At 33.5% G+C, this 14317-nt stretch overlaps 2 protein-coding genes across 2 annotated transcripts in view; one reads left to right on the top strand and one right to left on the bottom strand.

Annotated features, from left to right (window-relative positions):
• LOC110465107 (AP-1 complex-associated regulatory protein-like) overlaps nucleotides 1–14317 on the top strand; it is a 64220-nt gene that overhangs the window by 22987 nt on the left and 26916 nt on the right. The gene's annotated exons all lie outside the window — the stretch shown is intronic.
• Nucleotides 1058–14317, bottom strand: part of LOC110465108 — a 14845-nt gene continuing 1585 nt past the window's right edge. Inside the window, exons 2-3 of the mRNA XM_021520695.1 lie at nucleotides 3931–4077; nucleotides 1058–3288 (exon numbers count right to left, since the gene is read on the bottom strand). Of these exons, the coding sequence (XP_021376370.1) occupies nucleotides 2849–3288; nucleotides 3931–4077 (587 nt within the window). The 3' untranslated portion in view covers nucleotides 1058–2848. The remainder of the gene's footprint in view (nucleotides 3289–3930; nucleotides 4078–14317) is intronic.

Genomic DNA, 14317 nt, shown 5'->3' with positions numbered 1-14317 from the left:
AACATTTACCAATATTTTCAAATTCTTATCCATTGATGACATGACAAGTATTGTATTTCACTTAGTTTACATGCTGATTTCCACATCACATCTAAACAATAAAATAAAGCTACCAGTATCTATGATATAACTCAGGTGACCGCTAAGGCCCTTGGGCCTCTTGTTGTATTCCTATTTTAACCCCCCCCCCCCCCCCTAACCACTGGCTAAGTCTTACCAACCTTTGAACAACATGGGCCAGAAGTCAAGGGTTGGAATCCCAGTTTGCCCCGCTGACTATTTTACACTCAGAAAAGTTTCATAAAAGTCCCGCAAGGTATGCTGTTCTTTTCAGAAATGATTTATGAAAGTTATGGTCATGCTTGAAAAAAACAAGTTTCCAATGATTAGTTAATTTCGTGTCATGCCTAGGTTCCTTAAGCATTTGAATTCAATAGTCTACAAATTGGCCAATTTTCATTATACATATCTCATTGCCGTTTGCTGGCACATTTCTACGACAATTATCTCAATACGTTTCCTGTTTATTGATTGCAGCTATAATTCAGACGGTTCGGTAATACATGCTTTTAACAGGATGCTGAATTATTTAATTTGTCAGTATAAGTCCCTTCCGTTTCACTGATAATGGACTATAACCATTCCTACCTATAAGCACAATTTCAATATGATTAGAAATGTCACGATGACACCAATAAATATTTTGAAACGTTTCGCTGATTTTGTTAATTAAATGTCCTCTTTTATGTGCCCTGCTCTATAGAATATACTGTCATACTAAATATATGACAGCTATGTAGATCATAAAGTTTTAAAAAATACATTGACTGAGTACTTTGGTTCGATTTAAATGTGTCTGTTAGCACTGTACCCGCATGATATATATACATGTCAAATCAGAAATTCAAATTTCTTTTAAGTAGTTTATGGACGAAAAAATATGTTAATAATACCGACTGTATTAAGTTTTGACTTATATTTTGCCAAAGTTGTAGTGGATCAGAGGCATTAATAATATGTGTTTAGATTGATACTGTGATCTACCTCTATTTAGGGCGATATGTTTGTCAGACCATGTGCTCTGCCCTTACCATTACACTATATCATGTATAAAAAACATAATTCTAGACTATTGTATTGTATATTTTTTAATCATCATTCTACATGTTTAATTCATGTATGTATAATGATAATAAAATGGTACCCATCTCATGGCCAAACCATAAAACGTTAATTCAATAATAGATGGAAGTACACAAGTACAGTCAAGCGTGTTATTAAAAGATCCCCCTAGATAATCCCAGATACAAGTCTCTTGGTACAGGCTCTATTTACCATGAATACTTTCATATAGACCATTGGAAGGCTCATATAACAGGTGGTCTCTCATTGAGAGAAGTAATCCAAGGGAATTTCAGAAGGTGGTCTCTTAATGCAGGTGGTCTCTTAATACAGGTTCAATTCACAGAGGAATTGCTATAACTGAGAATACTGAAAACTGCTTGACACAGCTGGTCTCTCACTGGAAGTAGTCACCCCAGGGAATGTCAGAACGTTGTCTCTTAATGCAGGTGGTCTCTTAATACAGGTTCAATTCACTTAGGAAATAACTATAATGGAGAACATTGAGAGCCGCTTGACACAGGTGGTCTCTCAATGGAGGTAGTCACGACTGGTTCGACTACAAGTTTAACTACGTAGCATGATTGATCGCATGAGAGATGTTCGTAACACACACAGTATGGTGTTTTATAATATTTTCATATACACAGTTTCAAATAAATATATATAATAAAGGTTTTATCATTTAATCATTTAACGATTTTTCCTTCAATGACTATTTCATTGTGGTGATTAAATTTCTATCTGAAGTCTGAATTTGATGATTGATAAGTATTTGGTCTTTTGAATATCAAATATCATTTTTTGGGGGGTATAGAAAGCCATACTTCACGCTAAGAGTCTATCCTCTAGCCACTTAAGTAGGTCTGTAGGTGTCAAATTCTACATATTCACCGTAAACTTGCTTTATGATTATCAATGGCATCCAAACAACGTTTATTAAACATATTTAGGGGTTTGGAAAGAACTAATGCATATCAAAATAGCAGGTAATGAAGACTATAAGGTGTTCGTTGAAATTACATAGTCAAATGCCAGATTCTGTAGATGGTAGAAACGCTAGCCCTACATGTCAAACCCTTACGAAATATTATTCTGGTTTGCTTTGGTGTTGATGGATATAACAAACAACACTTGTAAATTGTACTGTTGCTGCTCCACCGAATGTTTGCCCTTATGCATTTTAAAAGTAACTGGTATTAAAAGGGAAAAGAGCAACACATTTCCGTTTTGCAGAATAAGTTCCAAGCTTGTCGGCTATCATGTAGATCGTCATTGTTCTTGTTTCCAGAAACGTAATCAACAGGAGCGTTGCCATCATGACCTTTTTGGTCTTTCGTGATATCTTTCAAATAATCACTAAAATACGCAGTAAGGAAGTCCCATAGAAATTTTGAGATCAAACAAAGGTAACCATTTCACTACTACACACGGCATTTTATCCATGAACCCTTTCACCCCTATGTAACTTTTCTAGACTCTACCATACATTGATCTGGATGAGTCCATTATGGTCTACAGTGGTGAAAGGATTAATGTCGAAATTCCACGACTGAAGAGTTCCAAAAGCTGTGTAGAAAATATTATTATGTGCATTGACCAGTACATCTGATTGGAAGTAGAATGACTTTGGGAGTCTTTGCTATTCAAACAGTCTGGTGTGTGTAGAAATAAAAACACATCTTCATAAGAGTCTAAATAAATAACTATCAAATGTACCGGGTGCTCATCTAGCTCTGTGATCATAGCGAGATGCATATTTAGGCGTGCCGTAGCGTCTCGTAGATGAAACTGACGTATTGACAGACATGACGGAGCGTGACGTCACACGTACCGCCGAGGGAGACACTACCGACCGGATAGGCGAACGAGATCGTCTAGGGGGAGGGGTAGGTGTGACTGTCCGTCTGTCCCAATCCGGTGTAAACGGTGGTACTGACGGAGTGTCCATAACTCGAACTGGAACCGGTGGCGGAGTGACTCTGTTCTTTTTGTCAGGCTCTAAAGATTTGTCTTTAAAGTTTTTCATGTCATGCATCAGCAGAAAAGCTGCAACAACTAAGAGAAGCAATCCTGCGAATACGGCCAATCCGAAAGACCAAGAGACGAAGAAGTTGCTAGGCAACTGGACGAACCATATAATCATCATGATCAATGATATTATAGCTGAAAAACATGAAAAGAACATGCGTTAATTTAAACAAAATAATGTATAACTTAAAAACAACATCCAGTGACATGTTTCAGAATTGATGTTCACTATTAGAGTCATGTAAAATAGGTATAAACATAAATAACGTTAAGCATTTTACATTAAGAATTCCTTCCGTACTTCATAACCAAATCCTATTAAAATCAACAACGTTTATTACACCATTAATTATAATGTCAGTATCTCTTGAGTTGGTTCATTCATGGGGAACGTTGTAGAAATAGTTATTAGATTGTACGGATTGCAGGATAAATATCTCTGAGTTGGTTCATACATGGGGAACGTTGCAGAAATAGTTATTAGATTGTAAGGATTGCAGGATAAAAAACTATCCCCCTACTAAAAATTGCGTAAGATTCATTAATCAACTCAACCATCAACACATATAGAAATAAGGCCATCCTCATAAGCATATTCTTAGCATTGAAACATAAAAACACATTATTTATATTTTTCTATTGAAATTATCGGAGGATTTCGACTTTCGATATATAGCAGATATTCCGTTAGGCTCTTAATTTATTCTAATATATACGAATTGTAAAAATAGAAAACACACCATTTGATTAGAATTAATTTAAAAAGGATGCACATACCTCCAACAAAACATAGTGTAATTATTGTCAAAGCAACTCCTCTCTTTCGGACGTTCTTCGTGGCCACGTACATTAAATACAGGAGAAAGGTGATGGGCAGAACTCCAATTGTAATAGACGCTAGAATTTTTACAGTGTTGAAGTTTCCTGCAAAGACAATATATATATATATAATAAAAAGGGATTAAATGTCCATGTGAATGAAGTAAATATAGAAAAAATAAGATTAACGACCGACTAATAAACTAGCTGCTCTCACCCTTCACAGGGCTCTTCAGGTTTATTCAAAAGAATATTCAGGTTCTTTTGAATAAACCTGAAGAGCCCTGTGAAGGGTGAAAGCAGCTAGTTTTTTAGTCGGTCGTTAATCTTATTTTTTCTATATATATATATATATATATATATATATAAGCATACCACATAACTTATGTATGTATTACAACTTATATGTTGTTTGTGTTGCACATTGGTTACGGACGCTGTTCTTTACAGCATCGTAATTACCTACAAAAACTTTCAAATAAGTACTAAAAAATGTGCATAGGTAAATTGTATATGATGTCTGTACCTTATAAGCGATAATCAGCATTATCATTTCATTCTGATACATTTAATTAGAAGTATGCCTACTTACATGTTATGTGTATATATATTCGTTTAATAGTAGTCGAGGCTATTATTTTATTAGTATTAGAATTACGCATTGTCAAATGAAACGTTTTGTCTATATTCGTTCAGTAGTAGTACTTTATATCGGGGACATTTTCGCAGTCAAACTTTTGCCTTTCGCCTATAAAATCAATTTACGCCCAGTGTTAATTCGCCCTATCTATATTATGTTGTTAACATGTATTTGTAATGATAAATTCATCCTGATCACGGCTGGCGAAAAAGGCGAAAATTTAAGGGGGATGGTCAGGGGAAAAAGTACAAAATAAATGGTTCTAAATGCGCGATGTTTACATTTGGCCTTGTTGATGACGCGCGTACGGTAAAATTACATCACTGATCTGGGTCAATTGAGAGTTTTAGACTGTCAGGTGACGATTTAGGATTTCTTTAATATACTTATAATTTTTACTCTTAGGGAGTGAATTTCAGCAAAATTTGTATCGGTATATTTCATAAGAAGGTATTTTAAACATTTGTATTCCATTTTAGCAAATATGCCATTTTTTCCCCGACCAGCCCCTTTAACTGGAACGACAATCTCCCGCTATACAGTATTAGTAGTAAAATTACGCATTAGTACAAATATTCGTACAATAGCATTGGACGCTATTATTTTTTAAGCATTAGAATTATGCAAAGCTAAACTATATTTGTTGTCTTTACATAATAATAATGGATTTCAAAATGTTTAAGGATTCCCGTACTACTGCCAAAAACTTTCACTACGCATTGAAAACTGTCTTGGTTTTCATAACCATACCTTCAATTAATCATTCCTGAAAGAAACAATGCCTTGCGGGATTTTTATGAAAAGAATAATAGCGATGAACTAAACGAAGTATAACCAACAGTAGTGTTCTGGATGTAAACAGTTAAGCAGGGCTAGACAGGGGAATCAAAGCCGAAACATCAGGTTGTTATGCTTTCGCCTAAACCGACTGAGCTACCCGGTCAACTGAAGTGTGTTGCCCAATTATTCTTCAGTAACATCAAAAACTAAATCCTTGGGAATATACAAAAACACAATGCAATAGGACAGGGATCCTTACGTGATATTTCTCTTTAATGTAGTATTGATAATTACTACAGGAGGTAGACCTACTCGATTCTTAACATACGCAGCATTCATTGACTGCATAATTGAAAATGATCGATTTTGACTATGAAGTAATCATATGGACAATGGTTTCTTTTTTTCTGATTCAACTTACTCCGTTCATTTTTGCTCCGTTTTGAAAAGTGAATCTCTGTTTTTATATGCTTTGAAAATTTACCTTAGATCAAGCTTATATTTTTTACTGTTTTATGTGACTGGTACTTTGTTAATATTGTATACAAATTATGTGATTTGTGCATTAGAATCCGACTTAAGTATTATTCTCTTACATGTTTTGGAGTCATAAACTTTTGTCATAATTATGCACGTAAAATCCATTTTTTTGTGAAATTAAATAATACACTTTTTGAAAGGTACGGTATTATATGCTGTCGTGATTTAAGGTATTTGACAGACTGTTTTGAAGGTCTTTGGTGACCTTTTTCTAGTTTTGACAGGATATAACCTAGCGTAGCACAGGAAATGCTAACATTTTTGGGTAACACGTTCTACCTCCTGGGATTAAGTTGTTTTTTGTTTTATATTTTGTTTTAATCCTTTGTTATCCGTGTGTGTTCTTTGATATACTTGCTCTTACTATTACCGTTGTATGCTTTATTTGTCTAATTGTTTTTTAATGGTTGGTTACACACATTTTATTTTCTAACACTTGAAGGAAAATCTGAGAAAAGACTTTGAATAGTTTTAAAATTAGAAATATTTCATTACGGATAATTATTGTATAACTACCAACCCGAAAAATACGATGACTATTGGATTCATGCTAATGGTCAACCTTTCTACAAAAGGTTTAAATTTTCTACGTTTATATCTTTCAACTCGGTTTATGTTGTATGAATTAATAAATATGTTCGTTTTTACGCCTACTTTTAAATGGCATGAGTTTCCCTTTTGTAATTAAATAGTATGTTTTGTGAGTTGAACATTTGAGACCTCCTTGGACTAAGAATTTACTTAATAGCCTCACATTAAATCTAACACGTACGATTTGCGTCATGTTTTTCTATCGTATACACTGGTGTCAATACTATGATGAATCCTTTAGTTGAGATGAAAGTACTGAAGACGAATTGTCTAGAATTTATTTATGGGTTATCACGTCTTCGTTAAGGATTTTCAGTTATATATGTAGATGAAAAAAAATTAAGAAGGCAAATACAGTTGATAATAGTCAATGTTTTCAACTCTTGTGGCCATCTTCAGACGATAACTTATCATGATAATGATATCTGAGTTACACATAGTATAGAAAAAAACGACCTACGTAAAACTAGAAGCTGTCACACTCCCAAGACCTTTATACAATAGCTTGTACTTTCGCCCATATTGGGTTCTTCAGACAATTTAGACATACAACGTCAACAAGGAATGCTTTCATATCAAATCAATATGTACTATTTTTCTCGAATCGGCGTTTGAATGGCCGCATGATGATTTTACCTGTACACTTGATTAAATCATGGTATATTTGAAAAACACAGATGCTATCATAAATCATAAAATTGGCATTACAGTATTACTATTTAAAATGCAACAAGATTTAAAATAACCGGGAAGGGTCCATTTTAATTGACAAAGAAGCTAAACCAACCTATCCGTCTTGTCACGTTTTTTATAATGGTGTTTTTTCTTCTTCTATGCTGGGTCATTCCAATGGATGTTTAATCTATTGCCTAAATACTGTGTGTATATATACAGTACATAGTATAGGCATATCTGATTTTTGGTTAAAATTTCAAAAATGCGATTATTCTAAGAATGCCTCTGATTAAACTTCGTTTCGTTTTGATTAATCCAGAGTATGAATTATACCTTCCTATTTTTCATTGTTTTAGATATTCCGGTGTCATAACACTATAATGCTTGCATAGTTTAATAATTCATCAAGACTGGTCGAAACCCTTTGATTATTTTGTGGACTATTGGTATGGGCATATGCAGTTTCACGATAACCGAAGTGTGTGAGTCAAAATTGGTTACGAATTGAAGTTGTCCTCATTTGCTAAAGGATTTAAAATGTCCAGACTTGATAAATAATATTTGTAAGCGGTTTGAAATAGCATATGCAGGATAATTGATGTAATTGTACACGATATTAAAGATTGTCTGATTAAATCATCTATAAAGTAAGCTTAGTAGCAAACCAAAAATAATGCACTCATCTGTAAACTTATAGACCGGTACACGAGTACTCAACAAAGCTGAGTGAACTATATGTCTCTTTCTATGTATTTGACGTTTCAAAATGGGAAAAACAGAGGAACACACACGTATAAACTAGAAATAATTAACAGTACATGAAATTACACTATTTTCATCATTAGTATATAATAATATTATAATGTATTATAATGTATTCAATTTAGCGGTTATACTTTTAAAGAGCTTTTCGTGCTTAATCAAAGTCATCAAATTGTGATAACTATAAAAAAAAACCATGTAGTCCTGCTTGTTATAGGTGTAGTGTTGAACTATCCTAAAAATGGTCACATAAGTACGAAACATGAGTGCGCTTATACAAGACCGATTAAAATAGTAATATAATTTCAAAGAAGCAAGTTTCATGCTTAAAGTAAGGGTTGGTTTAAAAGGGAAAATGACTCACAAAATTCATTTCATGTTATTTGGGTTTTTAAAATAACATGATAATGCTTGTTACTCTTAGAATTTTGTAAGGTAAATTTTCTAGTAGCACCACTTTGTTATATTCATTTATCTATTTGCGACTGACGACTAGTGTCGGAAAAGGGAGACCGTCGCTAGAACATGTTTGCACTTGGATGCATGAAGCGATTTTATTAAATGCACGAGGCCTCACGTAATTTAAACAAAACACATCCCCTGAAATAGACAAGACAAGCGTCCTGTCAAGGTTGAAGACGGATCTCTCAGATTGTCTATATCTTAAAGCATTATTATCCTGTGTCTCGTCTTTAAAGGCGAAATGATATATCTGCAGTTCAAGTTTGATCGCTTTCAAATCTTTTAGCTTTCAAATGAAGGAAGCAAAACAAAAAGCATGATTTTAAAAGTCCCAGACTAAAACGACAATTATATTTCAATCATTTATATAGCACATGCCGTGTAACTAGCGCAAACAAATGTAAGCGGACTATTCAGGCTATATACTGTAAACACAAAGACTTTCTAATATGTGAAATATAGTCCAGAATATGATTTAAAAAAAACAACAAGAGAATACAGAAGAGTCAACAAAACCATACTTATAATTCAAAATCAGTATAATTAGGGCAAAATATGAAAAAAGGAATTGTGTAAATGAAAACCCTTGAAAAATTACAAGAATAAGACCATAAAGAGTAATCGTCTTATGATTCATCGACGACACTCGTCATGTTATTCTAAGTCAAATCAAAGTAATGTTGCGTCCTCAAAACGAGAACTCGGGTAGTAACAACAAAATTTACGAGGCACACTAATGAACATAATTAAAAACATCGACTTTCATATTACACAAATAGATATTTTTTATTTTTTTTTTATTCAAAATTTTTTGTTGTCACATTCAAAACATACAAAAATATGTAATATCAGTAAGAATAATGAAAGGCCACTGTACGTATGTTATCTATATCTTTGAACAGAACTTGCATCTATAAAACTTTATTACAACAAATACAAACATAAAAAATTCATACTGCTACATTGCTACATTAATTTTGACATATTTCATGAATGATTTAACTCTGAAGATTGTATATAAAAAAAAAATACAAGATACAATCATGTATCCATATTTAGCATTCTGTCAATGAAAATCCATTTTTGATTTACCATAATCTTTTTTTTTATTTGAATATGTATCAATTCCACGCTCTTCTACTTTGTTTATAAGTTTTCCATTCAGTAATTGTAGGGGTTTTCCTCCTTAATTTGCACATATATATGTAATATTTTAATATTAAAATCAAGAAATTTATTTCATTTTCAGTTTCAGTTTCCAAAATACCAAACAACATGGTTACTGGGTCTCTTGCTAAGTCTATTTCAAATTGTGACCTCAAGAGATACATAACGGATGACCAAGGAGATTGTACATGACAACATTCCCATAATAAATGTATTAATGTTTCTCTTCCCACACCACAGAATGTGCATCTTTCTGTTTCACTCAATTTACATTGCATTAATTTGGTATTAGTATATAGAATTCTATGAAAGAGTTTGAACTGAAAATTCTGAAGTTTAGTGTCATCTGTAATATATCTCGGAATTGAATAAAACTTACACCAGGATTCTTTGGGAATGTTTACATGTAAAATTTCCTGCCATGCATCTTGACTTTTCTTTGGTATTTCTGTGACTGATTTCAGCATAAATTTATAAAAATAGTTTGTAACCTTTTCATGTTTCTTCAAATACTGAATAAATTTACTTTGTTTTGCCTCAATTGGTTCATTTCTTTGAAATAAAATTAGTTTCCATGACCTTGGTATTGCATTTAAAATTCCCAAAAATTCAATGAAATTAACAGCCAAATTGAATTTCTCACAAAAGTATTCATGTGTTAAAAAACTATTGTTTTCAACAAGATCCCCAATAAAAAAAATGTCCTTTTCACACCAATGTTTATAAATAAAAATCTTATTATCAATTTTAATGAAGTTATTATACCAGATCGGCTCAGAAGCAACAGTGTCTGGGGTTGTGGGGAGTTCATCACCAGTTAACTCTGCCCATATAGTGAATATTTCTCTCCAAAAGATATTTAAGAATTTGGAAATTTTTAAAAGCCCTTCTTTTTTCATTTTAAAAACTTTATCTCCCCCATATGGTTCAATTTTATCTAATATCAGTGTCTTCCAAGGTGAAGTATTTAATGGATCCAATATTTTTTTAATCCAGCACATTTTTAAGGCATGACAAAAAGATATAATGTGTGGTACACGTAAACCTCCCTCATTATAATCCCCATACATAACTGTACGTTTTACTTTGTCTACCTTTTCGTTCCATAAAAATTCAAAGAAATATTTCTGTAGCTCTTTGACCATTTCTAAGGGTGGGTCTGGTAAGACAGTAAATGTTTGAATAAAAATGGGCAGAGCTAAAGTTTTTATAACAGTTACTTTGCCAATATATGTAAGGTTTCTAAATGACCAATCATTTAGTAGCTTTTTGACAGTGACTAACTTTTGTCTGAAATTATCTTCCAAAATATTTTCCAATTGAAAGTTATAAGAGATACCTAATAATTTAAAATTTCCTTGGTGATTCCAATTCAAATTCCTATCTGGAAGTATTTCCTCTCCACAACCCCGTTTTGCCCCAATCCAAATTGCCTGTGTTTTTTCAATATTTATCTTAAGACCAGAAACATTACCAAAATCATCTAAAATTTCAAGAACAGAATTTAAGGAATATGGATCATCAGATAAAGTAAAGGAAGTGTCATCTGCAAATTGATTTATTAGGTATTCTGAATTATTTACTTTAATACCCTTAATATTAGGATTTACTTTTATTGCTGAACTTAACATTTCTACACATAGGATGAAGATATATGGACTAATAGGGTCGCCTTGTCTAACTCCACGGCATACATTAAAAAAATTGGAGCAGTGTCCATTGTTTATTACACAACATGAATTCTCATTATAGAAAGTTTTTATCCATTGTAAAAGAGAAGGACCAAAGCCGTAAAAGGAAAGCGTTTTAAAGATAAAATTAAATTCTAGAGAGTCGAAGGCTTTCTCAAAATCTATAAGTAACAATAATCCAGGGATATTTTCTTTTTCAATATTTTCTATTAAATCATAAGTTAGTCTAGTGCATTCTCCAATATATCTTCCTTTAAGGAAGCCTTTTTGTGTTTCACTTATTATACTGTTTAAAACTGTTTTAATTCTATTTGAAATAACTGAAGAAACAATTTTGTAGTCAACATGAAGTAAGGTAATAGGCCTCCAATTTTTTACATATAATTTAGATTTACCTTCTTTCGGAATACATGCAATCATACCTTGACGTTGTGTTATAGATAGAAGTCCCTCGTCATATGCTTGATTAAGTGAATTAATTAAAAACCTATTGATATCTGTCCAAAAAAACTCTACAGTAAATCCATGTATTCCAGGAGATTTATTATTGTTCATATTTTTTAGGGATTTAAGACATTCCTGGTAATGTATTTTTCCTTCTAACTGGTTACTTTGTTCCAGGGACAGGTTATTTATAAAGGGATTGTCATTATCAAAAAAGAAGTCATTTGCTACATTTTCATTTGTGTATGAGCTAGTATAGAGTGTCTGATAGAATTTTTTCTGTTCTCCTAAAATGGCTTGTTTATCTGTTATTTCTTCGCCAGTTTCTGTTATAAGCTTTGGAATTAACTTTTCTTGATAATGTCACAAATAGATATCATATTTCCTTATGAGATCAAGCTGACCATAAATCTCCTCAATAACCAACATCTTTGAAAACCATGTGTTGTAAGTCTGTCTTTCAGTATTCGACATCTATCACGGAAGTCAGGATATTCTGAACAAGCTTTTGAAAACCGAATCAACTGTGACTTGTAAACATCGTACGCAGGGGATACAGGGGTGTTACTATTAAGAAAGAGAAAGTTCACGATCAGACAGCTGAAATCTTCCTTCAAGCTCTTGAATACCAAATCTACTGTGACATTTAAACACCGTAGGTAGGAGATACAAGGGTGTTTCTACCACGAAGGAGAAAGTTCACGATTGGAAAGTAGGAAATATTTTTAAATAGAAAAAAGGTACACTATTTCTGTATTTGGTCGTATAAGCAAAACAAAACAAAAATGCCTGCACAAAGCTGAATTTGCGGTTTAAAGTTTATATAGTGTGTTGTGTTGCATGTCTAACAACGTTCACTGTTGTATTGAATTCGTAGATTCACCTAGTCAACGCTAAAGTCGCCAAAATAGCAAGTCATTCTGATGATTATATTTTGTTAAATGAGTTCAATGAGATTTGTAATGTTAGTCCATAATAGAAATGATATAGCGTGAAAAAGTATCTCCATGTTATTAGCATGGTAAGTTGTGATGATACCTTGTAATAGCTTAGCATTATGGTAGAATGAACACTCGTTTCTATTGTAAGCTCTGTGATGGGTTGGAAACATTAATGTGTCAGTTTATAGTGGCAGGCTATCGGTACTGTAGTGAAATTTATCGCATGTATCAGTTTTTATGACGATAGACTGTACATTATATATTCATAAGATTATTGATTGAATTAATTCACTGAGGATGTGTTGAAACCCTTCAGTGCCAGAATTATCAAGAAATGAAGCAGAGCGTATACAAATGTACTAAACTGATATTTTTCATATTTGCCTGTTCTCGTTTGTTTGTATGATTGTTTTCAATAACGATGTACTGTACAAGTGGAAATTATCGCGGTGTGGAAATCCTCGCTTTTTTGCGTTGAGTAAATTATCGCGAAAATATCTATATATAGATTGTATAGATCATGAATGTATACAAAAAATAAATAAATCATAAACTGTATATGAATGTAAATAAAATATAGAAATTTCAGACCCATTGCTGACTGCAGTTATAATCATAGTGAAGAGATTGAATGAATCTGTTGTCATCAACTTATCAATCGGGACATCGTTTCTTCGTATCATTCGTGTCCGGCATATTTCTATCTTAGCAATTAGAAATACATTAAAATATACTCACAACAACAGAAATGGGACTTATTTTCGAGACAATAGAAGCCTAGGAAGACCAAAACAATAGGAAAGGCATCATAACCCCTTCTCCCTCCCCCTTCCCATACAAAGTCAAATAAGGGTGCTCTAGAAAGGTGAGCGCATTTTGTACCACGTGTGGTGCCCAGTGTGATGTCTTCTTTTAAGAATCTCCTTACCCACGCAGGAAAAAAAGATAATTATATTTTCCATACGTACAGTAACTCCTTTTAATTCCGTTTCGGATGTAGGACCGGGCCAGGGCACCACCAGTCAACAAGTAGCTCAGTTGGTTGGAGCAACCGTATTGTAATCGGAGGTCCTTGGTTCGAACAACGGACTGGCCCTATTTTCTGTTATACTATACAAACGGGTTTTTTTCTTTTAATAAAAAGGTTTTTATTATGCTGGTTAAAAAGGCACTTACTAATATTTACTGTTTTTGGCAGTGGTACGTGGATCATAACAATCCTAGGAAACACCCAATTTTTAGGTCACCTGAGACAAAGTCTCAGGTGACCTATTGCGATCGCCTTTTGTCCGTCCGCGTCCGTCGTCCGTCGTCCGTCGTCCGTCGTGCGTCCGNGTGCGTCCGTAAACAATTTACATTTTCGACTTCTTCTCCAAAACCCCTGAACCAATTTCAATGAAATTTTGCAGGGACCTTCCATGGACAAAGGTCAACAAAAATAGTTGCCGGTTTAGTCCTACGCCCCCAGGGGCCTGAGGGGCGGGGCCAAAAGGGGTCAAATTGACTAAAATTTCAAAAATCTTCTTCTCTAAAACCCCTGAACCAATTGCAATGAAATTTTGCAGGGACCTTCCATGGACAAAGGTCAACACAAATAGTTGCCGGTTTAGTCCTACGCCCCCAGGGGCCTGAGGGGCGGGGCCAAAAAGGGT

Source organism: Mizuhopecten yessoensis, unplaced genomic scaffold (genome assembly GCF_002113885.1).
Source record: "Mizuhopecten yessoensis strain PY_sf001 unplaced genomic scaffold, ASM211388v2 scaffold11055, whole genome shotgun sequence".
NCBI classification, from domain to species: domain Eukaryota; kingdom Metazoa; phylum Mollusca; class Bivalvia; order Pectinida; family Pectinidae; genus Mizuhopecten; species Mizuhopecten yessoensis.
This window is presented reverse-complemented; position numbering and strand designations above follow the sequence as displayed.